At 50.3% G+C, this 23981-nt stretch overlaps 1 protein-coding gene across 1 annotated transcript in view; it reads right to left on the bottom strand.

Moving 5' to 3' along the window:
* The window catches only part of LOC140424856 (uncharacterized), a 108503-nt gene extending 91740 nt beyond the window's left edge, over nt 1-16763 (bottom strand). Inside the window, exon 1 of the mRNA XM_072508417.1 lies at nt 16429-16763. Coding sequence (XP_072364518.1) covers nt 16429-16693 — 265 coding nt within the window. The 5' untranslated portion in view covers nt 16694-16763. The remainder of the gene's footprint in view (nt 1-16428) is intronic.
* Between the last annotated feature and the right edge of the window lie 7218 nt (nt 16764-23981).

Raw genomic sequence — 23981 nt, forward strand, 5'->3', positions numbered from 1 at the left:
TTAGAAGACACGATCTGTTATTTTGTAGAAAGGGCCTATCATTGTGTAGACAGGGCCAATCATTGAGTAGACAAGGCCTATCATTGAGTAGACAGGGCCTATCGTTGTGTAGACATGGCCTATCATTTTTGTTTATAATTTTAAAGTACCCAATTTATTTTTTCCAATTAAGGGGCAATTTAGTGTGACCAGTCCACCTACCCTGCACATCTTTTGGGCTGTGGGTGCGAATCACACGCAAACATGGGGAGAATGTGCAAACTCCACACGGACAGTGACCCAGAGCCAGGATCGAACCTGGGACCTCGACGCCATGAGGCAGCAATGCTAACGATTGTCCACCATGCTGCCCGACAGGGCCTATCATTGTGTAGTCAGGGCCTATCATTGAGTAGACAGGGCATTTCATTTTGAAGACAGGTCCTATCATTGTGTAGAAAGGGCCAATCATTGAGTAGACAGGGCCTATCATTGAGTAAACAGGGCCTATCATTGTGTAGACAGGGCCTATCATTGGGTATACAGGGCCAACCATTGTCTAGACAGGGCCAATCATTGAGTAGACAAGGCCTATCATTGTGTAGACAGGGCCTATTATTGTGTAGACTGGGACTATCATTGTGTAGACAGGGCCTATTATTGAGTAGAAAGGGTCTATCATTGAGTAGACAGGGCCTATCATTTTGTAGACAGGGCCTATCGTTGTGAAGACAGGGTCTATCATTGAGTAGACAGGGCCTATTATTGAGTAGAAAGGACTTGTCATTGAGTATACAGGGCCTACCATTGAGTAGACAGGGTCTATTATTGTGTAGACAGGGTCTATTACTGTGTAGACAGGGCCTATCATTGTGTAGACAGGGCCTATTATTGAGTAGACAGGGCCAATTATTGAGTAGAAAGGGCCTGTCATTGAGTAGACAGGGCCTACCATTTAGTAGACAGGGTTTATCATTGAGAAGACAGGATCTATTATTGTGTAGAAAGGGCTTATCATTGTGTAGACAGGGCCTATCATTGTGTAGACAGTGTCTATAATTGCGTAGCAGGGCCTATCATTGAGTAGACAGGGTTTATCATTGTGTAGACAGGGCCTATCATTGAGTAGACAGGGCCTATCATTGTGTAGACAGGGCCTATCATTGTGTAGACAGGGCCTATCATTGAGTGAACAGAGCCTATTGTTGAGTAGACAGGGTCTATCAATGTGTAGAAAAGGCCTATCATTGTGTGGACAGGGCCTATCATTGAGTAGACATGGCCTATCATTGTGTAGACAGGGCCTATCATTGAGTAGACAGAGCCTATCATTGTCTAGAGAGGGCCAATCATTGAGTAGACAGGGACTATCATTGTGTAGACAGGGACTATTATTGAGTAGAAAGGTCCTATCATTGTGTAGACAGAACCTATCATTATGTAGACAGGCCCTATCATTGAGTAGACAGTGCCTTTCATTTTGTAGACACTGCCTATCAATTTGTAGACAGGGCCTATCATTGTGTAGACAGGGCCTATCATTGTGTAGACAGGGCCTATCATTGTGTAGACAGGGCCTATCATTGAGTAGACAGGGCCTATCATTGAGTAGACAGGGCCTATCATTGTGTAGACATGGCCTATCATTTTTGTTTATAATTTTAAAGTACCCAATTTATTTTTTCCAATTAAAGGGCAATTTAGTGTGACCAGTCCACCTACCCTGCACATCTTTTGGGCTGTGGGTGCGAATCACACGCAAACATGGGGAGAATGTGCAAACTGCACACGGACAGTGACCCAGAGCCAGGATCGAACCTGGGACCTCGACGCCATGAGGCAGCAATGCTAACGATTGTCCACCATGCTGCCCGACAGGGCCTATCATTGAGTAGGCAGGGCCTATCATTCTTTAGACAGTGTTGATCATTGAGTAGACAGGGTCAATCATTTTGTAGACAGGGCCTATCATTGTGTAGTCAGGGCCTATCATTGAGTAGACAGGGCCTATCATTTTGAAGACAGGTCCTATCATTGTGTAGACAGGGCCAATCATTGAATAGACCGGGCCTATCATTGAGTTAACAGGGCCTATCATTGTGTAGACAGGGCCTATCATTGGGTATACAGGGCCAACCATTGTCTAGACAGGGCCAATCATTGAGTAGACAAGGTCTATCATTGTGTAGACAGGGCCTATTATTGTGTAGACTGGGACTATCATTGTGTAGACTGGGCCTATTATTGAGTAGAAAGGGTCTATCATTGAGTAGACAGGGCCTATCATTTTGTAGACAGGGCCTATCGTTGTGAAGACAGGGTCTATCATTGAGTAGACAGGGCCTGTTATTGAGTAGAAAGGACTTGTCATTGAGTAGACAGGGCCTACCATTGAGTAGACAGGGTCTATTATTGTGTAGACAGGGTCTATTATTGTGTAGACAGGGCGTATCATTGAGTAGACAGGGCCTATCATTGTGTAGACAGTGCCTATCATTGAGTAGACAGGGCCTATCATTGAGTAGACAGGGCCTATCATTGAGTAGACAGGGCCTATCATTGAGTAGACAGGGCCTATTATTATGTAGACAGAGCTTATCATTGAGTAGACAGGGCCTATTATTATGTAGACAGAGCCTATCATTGAGTAGGCAGGGCCTTTCATTGAGTAGACAGGGCCTATCATTGAGTAGACAGGGCCTATCATTGAGTATACAGGGCCTATTATTATGTAGACAGAGCTTATCCTTGAGTAGACAGGGCCTAAGATTGTGTAGACAGGGCCTATCATTGAGTAGACAGGGCCTATCATTGTGTAGACAGGGCCTATCATTGAGGAGACACGGCCTATCATTGTGTAGACAGGGCCTATCATTATGTAGACAGGGCCTATCATTGAGTATTTTGAACTAGGGTTTTTTCTTGATAACATTATTGCCACATATATGAATATAATAATTTCTACATTCATCACAGCAGATCAACTCCCAGCTCACCGCATCGAGCTCAGTGCCTGCTCATTCATCATCGGAGTCAAAGAACAAGAACAAAGAACTGCACAGGAACAGGCCCTCCGGCGCTCCAAGCCTGTACTGGTTATGATTCCACCCTTGGCCAAAACCCTCCGCACTCCCTTGTGCCGTATCCCTCTATACTCATCCTATCCATGTATCTTGCCAGATGCCTTTTGAACGCCGTTAATGTATTTGCTTCCACAACTTCCCCTGGCAACGCTTTCCAGGCACTCACCGCCCTCTGTGTAAAAAAACTGCCTTACACATCTCCTCTAAACTTTGCCCCATGGACCTTTAACCTATGCCCCCTGGTGACTGAACCCCCCCTGCCCTGGAAAAGAGTGCCTGCCCATCCATAGAACATAGAACATAGAAAATACAGCACAGAACAGGCCCTTCGGCCCACGATGTTGTACCGAACCTTTGTCCTAGATTAATCATAGATTATCATTGAATCTACAGTGCAGAAGGAGGCCATTCGGCCCCCTGAGTCTGCACCAGCTCTTGGAAAGAGCACCCTACCCAAACTCAACACCTCCACCCAACACCAAGGGCAATTTGGACATTAAGGGCAATTTATCATTGGCCAATTCACCTAACCCGCACATCTTTGGACTGTGGGAGGAAACCGGAGCACCCGGAGGAAACCCACGCAGACACGGGGAGGACGTGCAGACTCCGCACAGACAATGACCCAAGCCGAAATCGAACCTGGGACCATGGATCTGTGAAGCAATTGTGCTATCCACAATGCTACCGTGCTGCCCTTAAGAACAAATAAATCTACACTATATAATTTTCCCGTAATCCATGTACCTATCCAACAGCTGCTTGAAGGTCACTAATGTTTCCGACTCAACTACTTCCACAGGCAGTGCATTCCATGCCCCCACTACTCTCTGGGTAAAGAACCTGCCTCTGATATCCCTCCTATATCTTCCACCTTTCACCTTAAATTTATGTCCCCTTGTAATGGTGTGTTCCACCTGGGGAAAAAGTCTCTGACTGTCTACTCTATCTATTCCCCTGATCATCTTATAAACCTCTATCAAGTCACCCCTCATCCTTCTCCGCTCTAATGAGAAAAGGCCTAGCACCCTCAACCTTTCCTCGTAAGACCTACTCTCCATTCCAGGCAACATCCTGGTAAATCTTCTTTGCACCTTTTCCAGAGCTTCCACATCCTTCCTAAAATGAGGCGACCAGAACTGTACACAGTACTCCAAATGTGGCCTTACCAAAGTTTTGTACAGCTGCATCATCACCTCACGGCTCTTAAATTCAATCCCTCTGTTAATGAACGCGAGCACACCATAGGCCTTCTTCACAGCTCTATCCACTTGAGTGGCAACTTTCAAAGATGTATGAACATAGACCCCAAGGTCTCTCTGCTCCTCCACAATGCCAAGAACTCTACCGTTAACCCTGTATTCCGCATTCATATTTGTCCTTCCAAAATGGACAACCTCACACTTTTCAGGGTTAAACTCCATCTGCCACTTCTCAGCCCAGCTCTGCATCCTATCTATGTCTCTTTGCAGCCGACAACAGCCCTCCTTACTATCCACAACTCCACCAATCTTCGTATCGTCTGCAAATTTACTGACCCACCCTTCAACTCCCTCATCCAAGTCATTAATGAAAATCACAAACAGCAGAGGACCCAGAACTGATCCCTGCGGTACACCACTGGTAACTGGGATCCAGGCTGAATATTTGCCATCTACCACCACTCTCTGACTTCTATCGGTTAGCCAGTTCGTTATCCAACTGGCCAAATTTCCCACTATCCCATGCCTCCTTACTTTGTGCAGAAGCCTACCATGGGGAACTTTATCAAATGCCTTACTAAAATCCATGTACACTACATCCACTGCTTTACCTTCATCCACATGCTTGGTCACCTCCTCAAAGAATTCAATAAGATTTGTAAGGCAAGACCTACCCCTCACAAATCCGTGCTGACTATCCCTAATCAAGCAGTGTCTTTCCAGATGCTCAGAAATCCTATCCTTCAGTACCCTTTCCATTACTTTGCCTACCACCGAAGTAAGACTAACTGGCCTGTAATTCTCAGGGTTATCCCTAGTTCCTTTTTTGAACAGGGGCACGACATTCGCCACTCTCCAATCCCCTGGTACCACCCCTGTTGACAGTGAGGACGAAAAGATAATTGCCAACGGCTCTGCAATTTCATCTCTTGCTTCCCATAGAATCCTTGGATATAACCCGTCAGGCCCGGGGGACTTGTCTATCCTCAAGTTTTTCAAAATGCCCAACACATCTTCCTTCCTAACAAGTATTTCCTCGAGCTTACCAATCTGTTTCACACTGTCCTCTCCAACAATATCGCCCCTCTCATTTGTAAATACAGAAGAAAAGTACTCATTCAAGACCTCGCCTATCTCTTCAGACTCAATACACAATCTCCCGCTACTGTCCTTGATCGGACCTACCCTCGCTCTAGTCATTCTCATATTTCTCACATATGTGTAAAAGGCCTTGGGGTTTTCCTTGATCCTACCCGCCAAAGATTGTTCATGCCCTCTCTTAGCTCTCCTAATCCCTTTCTTCAGTTCCCTCCTGGCTATCTTGTATCCCTCCAATGCCCTGTCTGAACCTTGTTTCCTCAGCCTTACATAAGTCACCTTTTTCCTCTTAACAAGACATTCAACCTCTCTTGTCAACCATGGTTCCCTCACTCGACCATCTCTTCCCTGCCTGACAGGGACATACATATCAAGGACACGTAGCACCTGTTCCTTGAACAAGTTCCACATTTCACTTGTGTCCTTCCCTGCCAGCCTATGTTCCCAACTTATGCACTTCAATTCTTGTCTGACAACATCGTATTTACCCTTCCCCCAATTGTAAACCTTGCCCTGTTGCACGTACCTATCCCTCTCCATTACTAAAGTGAAAGTCACAGAATTGTGGTCACTATCTCCAAAATGCTCCCATTCTATCCATGATGCCACTCCGCATAGTTAACACCCTTCAGACCAGGCAACATCCTGGTAAACCTCTGCTGCACCCTCGCCAAAGCCTCCATATCCTTCTGGTAGTGTGGCGACTAGAATTGTGCGCAATATTCCAAGTGCGGCCTTACCAAGGTTCTATACAACTGTAGCATGACTTGCCAATTTTTATACTCGATGCCCCGTCCAATGAAGGCAAGCATTCCGTATATCATAACCAACGCATTTGTCTCGCAATTCACCTATTGGATAGCATGTTTTCATCTTCAAATCTCCATCTAGTCATATCCCACCCTAGCTCTCCACCTTCTTCCAGACCCGGAATGCCAATGCTCCTTGCTGTTCTAACTCTGGATTCTTTCCCTGAGTTGAGGAGCTCAATGTCCATCAATTGTGTGGGTGAAATCCATGGACACACATTTTGTCTCCTCACTGCCTGCCCTCTTCACACAGTTCGGCCACTGGAACACCTCTGGATCTTAGACACCCAATATTCCCGTCACCTCAGGAGCAGGAGGCGGGGATGTGACAAGGGAGGAGCTCATGCTGGTCAACAAGAGGGTTTGCAATGGCAGCGGCAGAGAGGCTGGCCAGGATGTAACCATCCAGGGAGGACATTGTGGAAGAGCTTCCCTGTTTGACCAGAGGTTCTGTAGCCCACCTATCGGTGCCACATCAGCAGCTTCTCTGCCCAGAGACCAGCAGAGTGCCCACACTGCCCGCACGGTAAAGTTTAATTCCAATCAGCTGGGGAAAGGCAGAGAGAGAGAGAGAGGACAGAAATTCACACTTTCAGTTCTGTCAAAATCCACCCCGAATCCCCACCGGGAATCTGAACGGGAAAATCCCGGACAACACCCCCTGGAGCGCTGAGAGATTTCAGGGGTGAAATTTTGATGTCGCTCCTTTACACTCACGCTGTCGCTTTACGTCTGTGTGTGTGTTTAAATTGTACATTTTTACTTCACAGACTTCAGGCTTCTTCCCAGATCGTTCCTCCCTCTGGGTCACAGCTTCCGAGGCTGGCAATGTTCCATCATATTCCTCTAATATATGGTCAATTTGGAATAAAAGTAATATAAGATAGACATTACTCACTGGTTCCATTCAGCCGGGTTCCATTTCCAAAGAGTTTCCCCCAAATCCCACAGATATAGACAGCGGAGTCACCGGGCTTCACATCTCTGACTGTCAGAATGTAGCTGTTACCGGGAACATCTCTGGAAGGCTGAAACCGATCAGACAGACCTGTCGCCCGGTAAACACAGCGACTTACTTAATGACTCAATATCAATTCCTTACTGTGGTGGTATGTATTAGGGGTCATGTGGGACTGTGAAGCCGTGATGCTATTGGCTGACAGATCCCGGGTCCTGGTTGGCTGCCGACTCCTGGCTCCGCCCTGAAGGCGGAGTATAAGAACCCGAGCTTCTCCCCGCAGCTTCATTCTGTTGCTGAGCTGCTGGGGACAAGCATCGCTTAATAAAGCCTAGATCGACTTCATCACTTCTCGTCTCTCGTAAGTCATTGTGCACTACAATTTATTAAGCGAGCTTAAAAGACTATGGAGCTCCGGATCGCCCCGGAATGCCTGAGGATCAGCCCCCACGCAGCGAACTCGGCAGCAGTATTTAAACACTGGCAAGCACGCTTTGAAGGCTACCTCCGAACGGCCCCGGCCGGATCACAGAAGACCAGAAAATGCAGGCCCTCTCATAGAAGACGCAGAGGATTTCCCAACGGCGCTCGCATTGCTGAGGGCATCTACGTTCGGCCCGTTAACCAGGTCTACGCGCGCCACCAACTCGCGACGAGACGGCAAAGTCCCGGAGAATCGCTAGAGGAATTCTACGCCGCGCTGCTAATTTTGGGACGGGGCTGCAGCTGCCCACCGGTGAATGCGATCGAACACACAGATCTGCTAATTTGCGATGCATTTGTGGCAGGTATGAACTCTCCCCAAATCCGCCAAAGACTTTTAGAAAGAGAGTCGCTAGGACTCTCAGAGGCACGGGCCCTTGCAGCTTCCCTAGATGTGGCCTCGCAAAACGCCCGCGCCTACGGCCCCGGCCACGCGGCAGCCCCTTGGGCTCCGTGGACCCCCGTCACGACAAACTCTCCCCCCCTCGCAAGCTTGCGCGGTTAAAGTGCCAGACCATCCCTGGGGGGCCCGCTGCTATTTCTGCAGACAAGCGAAACACCCCCGGCAGCGCTGCCCAGCCCGCGCAGCTATTTGTAAAAGCTGCGGCAAGAAGGGCCATTACGCGGCAGTGTGCCGGTCCCGGGGGGTCGCGCAATCCCCGGAGAAGAACGAGCCCAGCACATCCCAAACGCTCCCCAACTCCCCCCAGCGCCCCATGTGCGACCCACGGGTGCCGCCATTTTGTGTCCCGGGCACCACGAGGGGAGGATGGGCGCCGCCATCTTGTGAACCCCCAGCCACGTGCGATTTATGGGGGTGGCCATTTTGTCCACCCCCGACCACGTGCGATCCATGGGGGCGGCCATTTTGTCCACCCCCGGCCGCGTGCGATTCATGGACGCCACCATCTTGGTTGACAACAAAGGACCCCAGCATCGACGGCTCCACGGGCTCCGAAGAAGACGCCGCGACACTACTACCACGACTGGCTTCGGTGACACTGGCTCAATCGCGGCCCCGGACGTTCCAGACGACGACAACAATGGTTCTGGTCAACGGATACGAGACGCCATGCCTGATCGACTCCGGGAGCACTGAAAGTTTTATTCACCCAGACACGGCTAGACGCTGTTTTCTGACCATCCATCCAAGCACGCAAAAGATTTCCCTAGCTGCAGGATCCCACTCCGTACAGATCAAAGGGTTCTGCATCGCGAACCTAACGGTGCAAAGGAGGAAGTTTAAGAACTACAGGCTCTACGTCCTTCCCCAACTCTGCGTGCCCACATTACTGGGATTAGACTTCCAGTGTAACCTGCAGAGCCTAACATTCCAATTCGGCGGCCCAATACCCCCACTCACTATCTGCGGCCTCGCAACTCTCAAGGTTGAACCGCCGTCCTTGTTTGCAAACCTCACCCTGGATTGCAAACCCGTCGCTACTAGGAGCAGACGGTACAGCGCCCAGGACCGGATATTTATTCGGTCTGAAGTCCAGCGGTTGCTGAAGGAAGGCATAATCCAGGCCAGAAATAGTCCCTGGAGAGCCCAGGTGGTAGTAGTAAAGACCGGGGAAAAGCAAAGGATGGTCGTAGACGATAGTCAGACCATCAACAGGTACACGCAGCTAGATGTGTACCCTCTCCCCCGCATATCCGACATGGTCAATCGGATTGCCCAGTATAAGGTCTTCTCCACCGTGGACCTCAAGTCCGCCTACCACCAGCTACCCATCTGCCCAGGTGACCGCAAGTACACCGCCTTCGAGGCAGACGGGCGTCTATACCACTTCCTAAGGGTCCCATTTGGTGTCACAAACGGGGTCTCGGTCTTCCAACGGGAGATGGACCGAATGGTTGACCAGCATGGGTTGCAGGCCACGTTCCCGTATCTCGACAACGTAACCATCTGCGGCCACGATCAGCAGGACCACGACGCCAACCTCCAAAAGTTCCTCCAGACCGCTAACGCCCTGAACCTCACATATAACGAGGAAAAGTGCGTTTTTAGCACAAACCGGTTGGCCATCCTGGGATACGTAGTGCACAATGGGATAATAGGCCCCGACCCAGAACGCATGCGCCCCCTTATGGAATTCCCCCACCCCCACTGCTCCAAAGCCTTGAAACGTTGCCTGGGTTTCTTTTCATATTACGTCCAGTGGGTCCCCCAGTATGCAGACAAGGCCCGCCCGCTAATACAGTCCACTACCTTCCCCCTGTCGACAGAGGCTCGCCAGGCCTTCAGCCGCATCAAAGCGGATATCGCAAAGGCCACGATGCGCGCCATCGACGAGTCCCTCCCCTTCCAGGTCGAGAGCGACGCATCCGATGTAGCTCTGGCGGCCACCCTTAACCAAGCGGGCAGACCCGTGGCCTTTTTCTCCCGGACCCTCCACGCCTCAGAAATCCGCCACTCCTCAGTGGAAAAGGAAGCCCAAGCCATAGTGGAAGCTGTGCGACATTGGAGGCATTACCTGGCCGGCAGGAGATTCACTCTCCTCACTGACCAACGGTCGGTAGCCTTCATGTTCGATACTGCACAGCGGGGCAAAATTTAAAATGACAAGATCTTAAGGTGGAGGATCGAGCTCTCCACCTTCAACTATGAGATCTTGTATCGTCCCGGAAAGCTGAACGAGCCGTCCGATGCCCTATCCCGCGGCACATGTGCCAACGCACAAATAGACCGCTCCACGAGGACCTCTGCCACCCGGGGGTCACTCGATTCTACCATTTCATAAAGTCCCGCAACCTCCCCTACTCTGTGGAGGAGGTCCGTACAGTCACCAGGAACTGCCACATCTGCGCAGAGTGCAAACCGCACTTTTTCAGGTCGGATAGAGCACACCTGATCAAGGCTTCCCGCCCCTTTGAACGCCTCAGTTTGGATTTCAAAGGGCCCCTCCCCTCCACCGACCGCAACGCATACTTCCTGAACGTGGTGGACGAGTACTCTCGTTTCCCCTTCGCCATCCCCTGCCCTGACATGACAGCGGCCACAGTCATTAAAGCCCTTGGCACCATATTCACACTGTTCGGTTGCCCCGCGTATATCCATAGCGACAGGGCGTCCTCCTTCATGAGTGACGAGCTGCGCCAGTTCCTGCTCAGCAAGGGCATACCCTCGAGCAGGACGACCAGCTACAACCCCCGGAGGAACGGGCAAGTAGAGAGGGAGAACGGCACGGTCTGGAAGACCATCCTACTGGCCCTACGGTCCAGGGATCTCCCAGTTTCCCGGTGGCAGGAGGTCCTCCCGGACGCTCTCCACTCCATCCGGTCGCTGCTGTGTACCACCACTAACCAAACGCCTCATGAGTGCCTCCTTGTCTTCCCCAGGAAGTCCTCCTCCGGAACGTCGCTGCCGATCTGGCTGGCGGCCCCAGGACCCATCTTGCTCCGGAAACATGTGCGGGCGCACAAATCAGACCCGTTGGTTGAGAGGGTTCACCTTCTCCACGCGAACCCGCAGTACGCCTACATGGCGCACCCCGACGGCCGACCCCTGAGGCGATCGACGAGGAAGACCAGACCACCCGCTCGACTCGTGGAATACGCGTGACACCAAGAATGTTGTTGTAACAAAAAAAAATTTTTTGCGAATTTTGTAAATAGTTTTCACAAACTTGTACATAGCCCACTGTAGGGCTAAAACTGTAGTAACACTGTCCGAAATTTTCCTTCCAGGGCCAGCCTTGTAAACCCCTACCACTATGCGAACCACCACCCCGCCGGGTTCCTTTTTAACAAGGGGTGAATGTGGTGGTATGTATTAGGGGTCATGTGGGACTGTGTAGCCATGATGCTATTGGCTGACAGATCCCGGGTCCTGGTTGGCTGCCGACTCCTGGCTCCGCCCTGAAGGCGGAGTATAAGAACCCGAGCTTCTCCCCGCAGCTTCATTCTGTTGCTGAGCTGCTGGGGACAAGCATCGCTTAATAAAGCCTGGATCGACTTCATCACTTCTCGTCTCTCGGAAGCCATTGTGCGCTACACTTACTTTGTGAGCGGTACCAATGTAAAGTGTATTTATCCACAGTGTAATCTACATGCTCGCTCTGTAAGTCACACAGAAACGTCACTGTTCCACCCTCAGGCACTTTCACAACATGAGGGGATTGGATAAGAACCGTCCCTGTCACATGACCAGTGAACAGAAAATAACTGAAGATCAGAACAAATAAGAAAATACAAAATCGAAGCTGAGAGCAGGTTATAAAGTCTTCTGTGTATTGATGTGTGGATATTGTGTATTATCCGCATTAACTTGTTCAAATTAACCCCAAGCAAATTACTGCAGATTTTGACAATGAGGATTTCAGAAAATGCTGGGAATGAATGCCCAGGAGACCCAGCAGCCTCTGTAGACAGCGAGACAGTGACAATCAGATCACCATGACCGTGTTGAATGGTGGAACAGGCTCGAGGGGCCCAGGGGACTCTGTAGACAGCGAGACAGTGACAATCAGATCACCATGACCGTGTTGAATGGTGGAACAGGCTCGAGGGGCCCAGGGGCCTCTGTAGACAGCGAGACAGTGACAATCAGATCACCATGACCGTGTTGAATGCTGGAACAGGCTCGAGTGGCCCAGGGGACTCTGTAGACAGCGAGACAGTGACAATCAGATCACCATGACCGTGTTGAATGCTGGAACAGGCTCGAGGGTTCCAGGCACCTCCTGCTGCTCCGAATTCATACACTGGCAAAACGTTTCAAACTGACAACCCTGCATCAGAACTTACCGACTCTTTCACATTGCACTGTACTGACCAACAGTCCCTCAGGATGAAGTTAACCCCACAAAACACACACTGCAATAAAGAGAATGCAGTTTCCAGGGCAAGGTCAGTACTTGTCAGGGAGGAAGTTAAAGAAATCCCAGAACAGTAGTTTCAGATATAGTCAGGACCAATGCACACAGGGTGTGTATGAACTCAGTGCTGCCATTAACCCAGTATCCAGTGATGTTTACATTTTAAACAGTATTCTGGCTTCACCTGGTAATGCATTCCAATTTCTTAACATCACCTTTATAGGAATCAGTCCTGTACTCGCCGCTTACCATCTCGGCCCTGTCTGCTTTGGTCCGGATTATATCTGAAAATATTCTTCTGGGATTTGTTTAAATTCTTTCCCGACAAACACTGTCTTCTCCCTGGAGATTGAATCCCTCTGTTGTGTTACCTGCGTGGTCGATATCACGTGTTACTCAATCCTGGGTTGATGGTGAGGTCCTTTAAATCTTGTTGAAGAATCAAACTCGTCCAGTAATAACAAAGATTTTCATTTTTCTTTGTGTAGACAGGGCCTATCATTGAGTAGACAGGGCCTATCATTGAGTAGACAGGGCCTATCATTGAGTAGACAGGGCCTATCATTGAGTAGACAGGGCCTATCATTGAGTAGACAGGGCCTATCATTGAGTAGACAGGGTCTATCATTGTGTAGACAGGGCCTATCATTCAGTAGACACGACCTATCATTGTGTAGACAGGGCCTATCATTGAGTAGACAGGGCCTATCATTGAGTAGACAGGGCCTATCATTGAGTAGACAGGGCCTATAATTGAGGGGACAGACCCTATCATTGTGTAGACAGGGCCTATCATTGTGTAGATAGGGCCTATCATTGAGCAGTCAGGGCCTATCATTTTGTAGACAGGGCCTATCGTTGTGTAGACAGGGCCTATCATTGTGTAGACAGGGCCTATCATTGTGTCGATAGGGCCTATCATTGAGCAGTCAGGGCCTATCATTTTGTAGACAGGGCCTATCGTTGTGTAGACAGGGCCTATCATTGTGTAGACAGGGCCTATCATTGTGTAGACAGGGCCTATCATTGAGTAGACAGGGCCTATAATTGAGGGGACAGACCCTATCATTGTGTAGACAGGGCATATCATTGTGTAGATAGGGCCTATGATTGAGCAGTCAGGGCCTATCATTTTGTAGACAGGGCCTATCGTTGTGTAGACAGGGCCTATCATTGTGTAGACAGGGCCTATCATTGTGTAGATAGGGCCTATCATTGAGCAGTCAGGGCCTATCATTGTGTAGACAGGGCCTATCATTGAGTAGACAGGGCATATCATTGTGTAGACAGGGTCTATCATTGAGTAGACAGGGCCTATCATTGAGTAGACAGGGCCTATCATTGAGTAGACAGGGCCTATCATTGAGTAGACAGGGCCTATCATTGAGTAGGCAGGGCCTATCATTGAGTAGACAGGGTCTATCATTGTGTAGACACGACCTATCATTGTGTAGACAGGGCCTATCATTGAGTAGACAGGGCCTATCATTGAGTAGACAGGGCCTATCATTGAGTAGACAGGGCCTATAATTGAGGGGACAGACCCTATCATTGTGTAGACAGGGCCTATCATTGTGTAGATAGGGCCTATCATTGAGCAGTCAGGGCCTATCATTTTGTAGACAGGGCCTATCGTTGTGTAGACAGGGCCTATCATTGTGTAGACAGGGCCTATCATTGTGTCGATAGGGCCTATCATTGAGCAGTCAGGGCCTATCATTTTGTAGACAGGGCCTATCGTTGTGTAGACAGGGCCTATCATTGTGTAGACAGGGCCTATCATTGTGTAGACAGGGCCTATCATTGTGTGGACAGGGCCTTTCATTGAGTAGACAGGGCCTATTGTTGTGTAGACAGGGCCTATCGTTGAGTAGACAGGGCCTATTGTTGTGTAGACAGGGCCTATCATTGTGTAGACAGGGCCTATCATTGAGTAGACAGGGCCTATAATTGAGGGGACAGACCCTATCATTGTGTAGACAGGGCATATCATTGTGTAGATAGGGCCTATGATTGAGCAGTCAGGGCCTATCATTTTGTAGACAGGGCCTATCGTTGTGTAGACAGGGCCTATCATTGTGTAGACAGGGCCTATCATTGTGTAGATAGGGCCTATCATTGAGCAGTCAGGGCCTATCATTGTGTAGACAGGGCCTATCATTGAGTAGACAGGGCATATCATTGTGTAGACAGGGTCTATCATTGAGTAGACAGGGCCTATCATTGAGTAGACAGGGCCTATCATTGAGTAGACAGGGCCTATCATTGAGTAGACAGGGCCTATCATTGAGTAGGCAGGGCCTATCATTGAGTAGACAGGGTCTATCATTGTGTAGACAGGGCCTATCATTCAGTAGTCACGACCTATCATTGTGTAGACAGGGCCTATCATTGAGTAGACAGGGCCTATCATTGAGTAGACAGGGCCTATCATTGAGTAGACAGGGCCTATAATTGAGGGGACAGACCCTATCATTGTGTAGACAGGGCCTATCATTGTGTAGATAGGGCCTATCATTGAGCAGTCAGGGCCTATCATTTTGTAGACAGGGCCTATCGGTGTGTAGACAGGGCCTATCATTGTGTAGACAGGGCCTATCATTGTGTCGATAGGGCCTATCATTGAGCAGTCAGGGCCTATCATTTTGTAGACAGGGCCTATCGTTGTGTAGACAGGGCCTATCATTGTGTAGACAGGGCCTATCATTGTGTAGACAGGGCCTATCATTGTGTGGACAGGGCCTTTCATTGAGTAGACAGGGCCTATTGTTGTGTAGACAGGGCCTATCGTTGTGTAGACAGGGTCTATCGTTGTGTAGACAGGGCCTATAATTTTTGTTTATAAATTTAAAGTACCCAATTTATTTTTTCCAATTAAGGGGCAATTTAGTGTGACCAGTCCACCTACCCTGTACATCTTTTGGGCTGTGGGAACGAAACCCACGCAAACACAGGAATGAATGTGCAAACTCCACACGGACAGTGACCCAGAGCCGGGATCGAACCTGGGACCTCGCGCCATGAGGCAGCAATGCTAACCACTGTGCCACCAAAAGAAACCACTTTTAACAGAAGCACATCAGGTTTACATTCACTACTGAAAATATTTATAATTCTGAATGCACCAAATGATCAAGAGATAGTCTTTTCATGGCAGAGAGATCAACAGTACACCTGCTTTGTCTGGCTTCAGCTCCAACACGGAAAATGAAACTAAAACACACCCTGCAGCAAACAGCCTAAAATGAAAGTAAAAAGCTGACAGACAGCCCAGCTCCACCCACACTCTGACATCCTTGATAAACACCCATTTCTTAAAGGTACATTTCTTAAACACCCATTTCTTATATGTACTCTCACATGACAGTCTCCTTACCTGAGAAAGGACGTACTGGTGCTGGAGGGTGTGCAGAGGAGATTCACAAGGTTAATCCCAGAGCTGAAGGGGTTGGATTATGAGGAGAGGTTGAATAGACTGCGACTGTACTCGTTGGAATTTAGAAGGATGCGGGGGATCTGACAGAAACATGTAAAATTATGAAGGGAATAGATAGGATAGATGCGGGCAGGTTGTTTCCACTGGCGGGTGAAAGCAGAACTAGGGGGCATAGCCTCAAAATAAGGGGAAGTAGGTTTAGGACTGAGTTTAGGAGGAACTTCTTCACCCAAAGGGTTGTGAATCTATGGAATTCCTTGCCCAGTGAAGCAGCTGAGGCTCCTTCATTAAATGTTTTTAAGATAAAGATAGATCTTTTTTGAAGAATAAAGGGATTAAGGGTAATGGTGTTCGGGCCGGAAAGTGGAGCTGAGTCCACAAAAGATCATCCATGATCTCATTGAATGGTGGAGCAGGCTCGAGGGGCCAGATGGCCTACTCCTGCTCCTAGTTCTTATGTTCTTATGTTCTTCTGTCTACTTTGCTGTGGGAGATAAAACAGGTTCCCAATCCGCTTATTGTTACTGTCACTCTGTCAGTGTGAGTCAGTATTGACTTACCTGTGACATTGAGCTGGCTCCCTGCTCCATGGATGTAGCTCCACACACTGCAGCTATGGACAGCTGTATCATTGAGCGTCACATTCACAATGGTCAGAATGTAACTGTTACTGCTGAAATCCTGGGAATGCTGAAAACGGTCCTGGAAATCCCGGGACTTGCTGGTGGTGCCATTTACAAACCAGCTCATCATCCACTGCCTGTCGTACCCGGGTCTCTGGTGATACCAGTGGACATCAGTGTCATTCACATCGGCATTGTACATTGTAACTCCACAGTCTCACCCTCTGGCACCTTGCTGATGTTTGGATACTGAATAAGGACTGGGTCAGCCAATCGACCTGTGCATAGCAAACAAATGGAGTTCAATGCAAAGAAATAGATTTTCCCTCATTCAAACTTTAACAATTCATTAAATAAAGTTATATGATGACTTGTTGTTTAATATATGAGTTTCCAAACAGATTGCAATGGACATGATGAAGAGTGTCAGGTGTGACTTAGTGGAAGTGATCACACCTCCGAGTTAGGAGGTCATGGATTCGGTTCCAGTGCAGAGAGTTCCACAGATATCGAGACAATCTGTACAGTATTGAAGCTGCTCTTTAGGAGGAGCCATCACTGAACTGAGGGGTTCAGCCAAGTCCATCCTTGCAGCTCGAGATGAAATACCCCACACCATTATTTAAAGATCCCTAAACCAGATGATATGCCCATTTCTATCATTGCCGTTTGTGTGGGATTTGTGTGTTCCCTACAGCAGTGATTCCGATAGCAGGAGAAAGCAGGGAAAGACAGATAAACTATTCCCACCGTTTAGAGACTCTAAAATTAGGGAGCATGGTCTAGACATTCGGGTCAGACCGTTCAGGAGAGATGTCAGGAAGCATTTCTTCACTCAAAGTGTCGTCGAGATTTGGAACTCTCTCCCACACACAGCAGCTGAAGCTAGCTCAGTTGTGAAATTTAAATCCGGGATAGATTTCTGTTCAGCAAAGTTATTAAGGGATATGGGCCAAAGGGAGGTATATGGAGTTAGCACGGATCAGCCATGATCTCATTGAATGGCGGGATAGGCTCGAGGGGCTGAATGGCCTACTCCTGTTCATATTGTAAGGGCCACTCCTGTTGATTCCCTTATTTTCCATTTCTTTTATTTTGCCACTATCATTTTCGATCCATGGATGTTTAATAGACATATACCTTTAAGTCGCGCAGATGAAGTGCTTGCAATCTAGTGCGTTGTGTTAACCTTTGAATAGCAGATGTTTTTGCACCCAAGGGAGGTCGGAGGGATGCAGCTCGATTGGTTGCTTGGTGGCCAAAGAATTGGCAAAAGGCTGTATTCTGCCCGACGACAGGTGGTGATTGGATCCGATCCGAGAGAGATGGTTCCCAGAGAACCAAGGAAAGGACAGTCAAGCTGTGAACACTCAGAGAAGAAACTGTGTCAGTCTCTCTCTCTCTCTCTCTCTTTCCCCAGAAATGCTGCATAGCTGCTGTATTTCTGAACCTACAGAGAACCTGGATGAATCTGCAGTGCAAAGCCTTAGAGACTGAAAGCAGAAACCTCAAACTGAAAGCCTGGACTGAGGGAAGGTGGGCTAGAAGACAACCATCTGCAACAAGGACTCTTATCCTTTAACTGTCACCATTACTTATACACCCCTCTTTTCCCTCTGTGTTTGTTTGTCTTGTGTATGTGTGTGTAGAGGGTGGGGTGAATTAAAGTGGGGGGATGAGGAATTATATATTTGTTAGCCTGTTGTACTTGCTGCATATTTAATTATAGTTATTGTCATTATTAATAATTAATGTGTTGAAATTTACAAACCTGGGGCGGGATTCTCCCCTACCCGGCGGGGCGGGGTGTCCCGGCGGGATGGAGTGGCGTGAACCGCTCAGGCGTCGGGCCACCCCAAAGGTGTGGATTTCTCCGCACCTTTAGGGGCCAAGCCCTCACTCCGCGCCGGAGTGGTTGCCGTCCCGCCGGCTGGCGTGGAAGGTCTTTGGCGCCACACCAGCCGGGGCCGAAGGGACTCCGCGCATGCGCAGGGGCGGGTTCACCGACGCATCGGACATCACGGAGACCTACACGGCCGACGCGGAGGGGAAAGAGTGCCCCCACGGCACAGGCCCGCCTGCGGATCGGTGGGCCCCGATTGTGGGCCAGGCCACCGTTGGGGCACCCCCTGGGGCCAGATCACCCCGCGCCCCCCCCCCCCAAGACCCCGGAGCCCGCTCGCGCCACCAGGTCCCGCCGGTAAGGGACCTGGTTCAATTCACGCCGGCGAGACTGGCATAGCAGCAGCGGGACTTCTGCCCATCGCGGGCCGGAGAATCGCCCGGGGGGGGGGGGGGGGGGGCGGTGGGTGCCGAACGGTGCAGCGCGATTCCCACCCCTGCCGAATACCCGGTGCCGGAGAATTCGGCGGCCGGCGGGGGCGGGATTCACGCCGCTCCCCGTCGATTCTCCGACCCGGCAGGGGGTCGGAGAATCCCACCCCTGGTGACTGTAATTATTGGGCAGTCAAAGACTTTGGGAGTTGGACTTCCGGGTGCGGCGATGACCAGCTGAGTCGCACGTTTCGGCAGCTCCCGGTGGAACGGACTTTTAGGCTCTTAATTAGAGCCCCAACGGCAATTTTAACGGCTAAAAGTACTGTGCGGCGAACCAGAAGGGAATCCCCCCTGGATACGGATGAAAAAAGGAGGAGAAAGTGGCCGGATTGCAGTGGATCCTTTAGAGCAGCGGCAAGGAAGGCAAGCAAAAACCAAGATGGCGTCGGAAGGTGGCAGTTTAACATGGAGCCCTGAACAACACGAGTTCTTGAAACGCTGCGTGGAAGAACTCAAAAAGGAAATGAAGAAGGAGCTGTTGGCCCCGATATTACAAGCGATCGAAGGGCTAAAGGAGGAGCAAAAGACCCAGGAGCGGGAGCTTCGGGTCGTGAAGGCAAAGGCTGCCGAGAATGAGGACGACATACAGGGCCTGGTGGTGAAGACGGAGATGCACGAGGCACACCATAAACGATGTGTGGAAAGGCTGGAGGCGCTGGAGAACAACGCGAGGAGGAACAACCTAAGGATTCTTGGTCTTCCTGAAGGTGCGGAGGGAGCGGACGTCGGGGCATATGTGAGCACGATGCTGCACTTGTTAATGGGAGCGGAGGCCCCGGCGGGTCCACTGGAGATGGAGGGAGCATACCGAGTGATGGCGCGAGGACCGAGAGCAGGAGAAATTCCCAGAGCCATAGTGGTGAGATTCCTCCGTTTTAAGGATAGAGAAATGGTCCTGAGATGGGCAAAGAAAACTCGGAGCAGTAAGTGGGAGAACGCGGTGATCCGCGTATATCAAGACTGGAGTACGGAGGTGGCGAGAAGGAGGGCGAGCTTTAATCGGGCCAAGGCGGTGCTTCACAAAAAGAAGATAAAATTCAGAATGCTGCAACCGGCAAGACTGTGGGTCACATATCAAGGGAGGCACCACTACTTTGAGACGGCGGATGAGGCGTGGACTTTTATCGTGGAAGAAAAATTGGAATGAGCGGGTTATTTAATAATAATTTTTAAAAAAGAACGTTTGAAACAAAGTGGTGGGGTGAGTATGGGGGGCGAAGAGGGGGGTAAAAAGGGGGAAAAGAGGAGTTTTATGTTATTAATCCTGCGATGTGGTAACTTTTCTCTCTTCCACAGGAGGTGGTGGGGGGAGGAAAGGAGGTGGAGGAGATGGGGCCTTGGCCATTGGGGGCAGGGCCAAGGGGGAAGCGCGGGCTCGGTTCCCGCGCTATGATAATCATGGCGGGAATAGGGAAGCAGGAAGGAGGGGGCATCGCACTGTGCGAGCCGAGGTCACGGGGGGAAGCCGAGGTCGGCCAGAGTTTGCTGACTTCTGGGAGCAACATGGGGGGTGTAACTACGCTAGTGGGGGATCTAGCGGGGGGGGGGGGGTGGGAGGGGGGAATTATTGGGCTGCTGCTGCTGGGGAGAGGGGGGAGCTGGTATGGGGTGGGATGGGCGGTGGGGCACCGCCTGGGGGGGACACAGCTGCGTTGGAACCGGGTGAGGAGCTGGAAAAAGGGGATGGCTAATCGACAAGGGGGGGGGGTAAAAAGCCCCCCAACCCGGCTGATCACGTGGAACGTGAGAGGGCTGAACGGGCCGATAAAGAGGGCATGGGTACTCGCACACCTTAAGAAACTTAAGGCAGACATGGTTATGTTACAGGAAATGCACTTGAAACTGATAGACCAGGTTAGGCTACGCAAAGGATGGGTGGGGCAGGTGTTCCATTCGGGGCTAGATGCGAAAAACAGGGGGGTGGCTATATTAGTGGGGAAGCGGGTAATGTTTGAGGCAAAGACTATAGTGGCGGATAGCGGGGGCAGATACATGATGGTGAGTGGCAAACTACAGGGGGAGACGGTGGTTTTGGTAAACGTATATGCCCCGAACTGGGATGATGCCAATTTTATGAGGCGTATGCTAGGACGCATCCCGGACCTAGAGGTGGGAAAGTTGGTAATGGGGGAGATTTCAATACGGTGTTGGAACCAGGGCTGGACAGGTCGAGGTCCAGGACTGGAAGGAGGCCGGCAGCAGCCAAGGTGCTTAAAGATTTTATGGAGCAGATGGGAGGAATAGACCCGTGGAGATTTAGCAGACCTAGGAGTGAGGAGTTTTCGTTTTTCTCCTATGTCCACAAAGTCTATTCGCGAATAGACTTTTTTGTTTTGGGAAGGGCGTTGATCCCGAAGGTGAGGGGAACGGAGTATACGGCTATAGTCATTTCGGATCACGCTCCACATTGGGTGGACTTGGAGATAGGGGAGGAAACAGAAGGGCGCCCACCCTGGAGAATGGACATGGGACTAATGGCAGATGAGGGGGTGTGTCTAAGGGTGAGGGGGTGCATTGAAAAGTACTTGGAACTCAATGATAATGGGGAGGTCCAGGTGGGAGTGGTCTGGGAGGCGCTGAAGGCAGTGGTTAGAGGGGAGCTGATATCAATAAGGGCACATAAAGGAAAGCAGGAGAGTAGGGAACGGGAGCGGTTGCTGCAAGAACTTCTGAGGGTGGACAGGCAATATGCGGAGGCACCGGAGGAGGGACTGTACAGGGAAAGGCAAAGGCTACACGTAGAATTTGACTTGCTGACAACGGGTACTGCAGAGGCACAATGGAGGAAGGCACAGGGTGTACAGTACGAACATGGGGAGAAGGCGAGCAGGTTGCTGGCCCACCAATTGAGGAAAAGGGGAGCAGCGAGGGAAATAGGGGGAGTGAGGGATGAGGAAGGAGAGATGGAGCGGGGAGCGGAGAGAGTGAATGGAGTGTTCAAGGCATTTTATAAAAAATTATACGAAGCTCAACCCCCGGATGGGAGGGAGAGAATGATGGGCTTGCTGGACCGGCTGGAATTTCCCAAGGTGGAGGAGCAGGAAAGGGTGGGACTGGGAGCACAGATTGAAATAGAGGAAGTAGTGAAAGGAATTAGGAGCATGCAGGCGGGGAAGGCTCCGGGACCAGATGGATTCCCAGTTGAATTTTACAGAAAATATGTGGACTTGCTCTCCCCGCTACTGATGAGGACCTTTAATGAGGCAAAGGAAAGGGGACAGCTGCCCCCGACTATGTCTGAGGCAACGATATCGCTTCTCCTAAAGAAGGAAAAGGACCCGCTGCAATGCGGGTCCAATAGACCTATTTCCCTCCTAAATGTAGACGCTAAGATTCTGGCCAAGGTAATGGCAATGAGGATAGAGGATTGTGTCCCGGGGGTGGTCCATGAGGACCAAACTGGGTTTGTGAAGGGGAGACAGCTGAATACGAATATACGGAGGCTGCTAGGGGTAATGATGATGCCCCCACCAGAGGGGGAAGCGGAGATAGTGGTGGCGATGGATGCCGAGAAAGCATTTGATAGAGTGGAGTGGGATTATTTGTGGGAGGTGTTGAGGAGATTTGGTTTTGGAGATGAGTATGTTGGATGGGTGCAGCTGTTGTATAGGGCCCCAGTGGCGAGTGTGGTCACGAATGGACGGGGATCTGCATACTTTCGGCTCCATAGAGGGACAAGGCAGGGATGCCCTCTGTCCCCATTAGTGTTTGCACTGGCGATTGAGCCCCTGGCAATAGCACTGAGGGGTTCCAAGAAGTGGAGGGGAGTACTTAGAGGAGGAGAAGAACACCGGGTATCTCTGTATGCGGATGACTTGTTGTCATATGTAGCGGACCCGGCGGAGGGGATGCCAGAGATAATGCGGATACTTGGGGAGTTTGGAGAATTTTCAGGATATAAACTGAACATGGGGAAAAGTGAGTTGTTTGTGGTGCATCCAGGGGAGCAGAGCAGAGAAATAGAGGACTTTCCGCTGAGGAAGGTAACGAGGGACTTTCGTTACTTGGGGATCCAGATAGCCAAGAATTGGGGTACATTGCATAGGTTAAATTTAACGCGATTGGTGGAACAAATGGAGGAGGACTTCAAGAGATGGGACATGGTATCCCTGTCACTGGCAGGGAGGGTGCAGGCGGTTAAAATGGTAGTCCTGCCGAGATTCCTCTTTGTGTTTCAGTGCCTCCCGGTGGTGATCACGAAGGCTTTTTTCAAAAGGATCGAAAAGAGTATCATGAGTTTTGTGTGGGCCGGGAAGACCCCGAGAGTGAGGAAGGGATTCTTACAGCGTAGTAGGGATAGGGGGGGGCTGGCACTACCGAGCCTAAGTGAGTGCTACTGGGCCGCCAATATCTCAATGGTGAGTAAGTGGATGGGAGAAGAGGAGGGAGCGGCGTGGAAGAGATTGGAGAGGGCGTCCTGTAGGGGGACTAGCCTACCAGCTATGGTGACGGCCCCATTGCCATTCTCACCGAAGAAATACACCACAAGCCCGGTGGTGGTGGCGACTTTGAAAATTTGGGGACAGTGGAGACGGCATAGGGGAAAGACGGGAGCCTTGGTGGGATCCCCGATAAGAAATAACCATAGGTTTGCCCCGGGGAGAATGGATGGGGGATTTGGAATATGGCAAAGAGCAGGAGTAATGCAACTGAAAGATCTGTTTGTGGATGGGAAATTCGCAAGTCTGGGAGCGCTGACCGAGAAATATGGGTTGCCCCAAGGGAATGCATTCCGGTATATGCAACTGAGGGCGTTTGCGAGGCAACAGGTGAGGGAATTCCCACAGCTCCCAACGCATGAGGTACAGGACAGAGTGATCTCAAAGACATGGGTGGGGGACGGTAAGGTGTCAGATATATATAGGGAAATGAGGGACGAGGGGGAGATTATGGTAGATGAGCTGAAAGGGAAATGGGAAGAAGAGCTGGGGGAGGAGATTGAGGAGGGGCTGTGGGCGGATGCCCTAAGTAGGGTAAACTCATCGTCCTCGTGTGCCAGGCTAAGCCTGATTCAATTTAAGGTGTTACACAGGGCGCATATGACTGGAGCACGACTCAGTAAATTTCTTGGGGTAGAGGATAGGTGTGCGAGATGCTCGAGAAGCCCAGCGAATCACACCCACATGTTCTGGTCATGTCCGGCACTACAGGGG

The sequence above is a fragment of the Scyliorhinus torazame genome, chromosome 1, assembly GCF_047496885.1.
Source record: "Scyliorhinus torazame isolate Kashiwa2021f chromosome 1, sScyTor2.1, whole genome shotgun sequence".
NCBI classification, from domain to species: domain Eukaryota; kingdom Metazoa; phylum Chordata; class Chondrichthyes; order Carcharhiniformes; family Scyliorhinidae; genus Scyliorhinus; species Scyliorhinus torazame.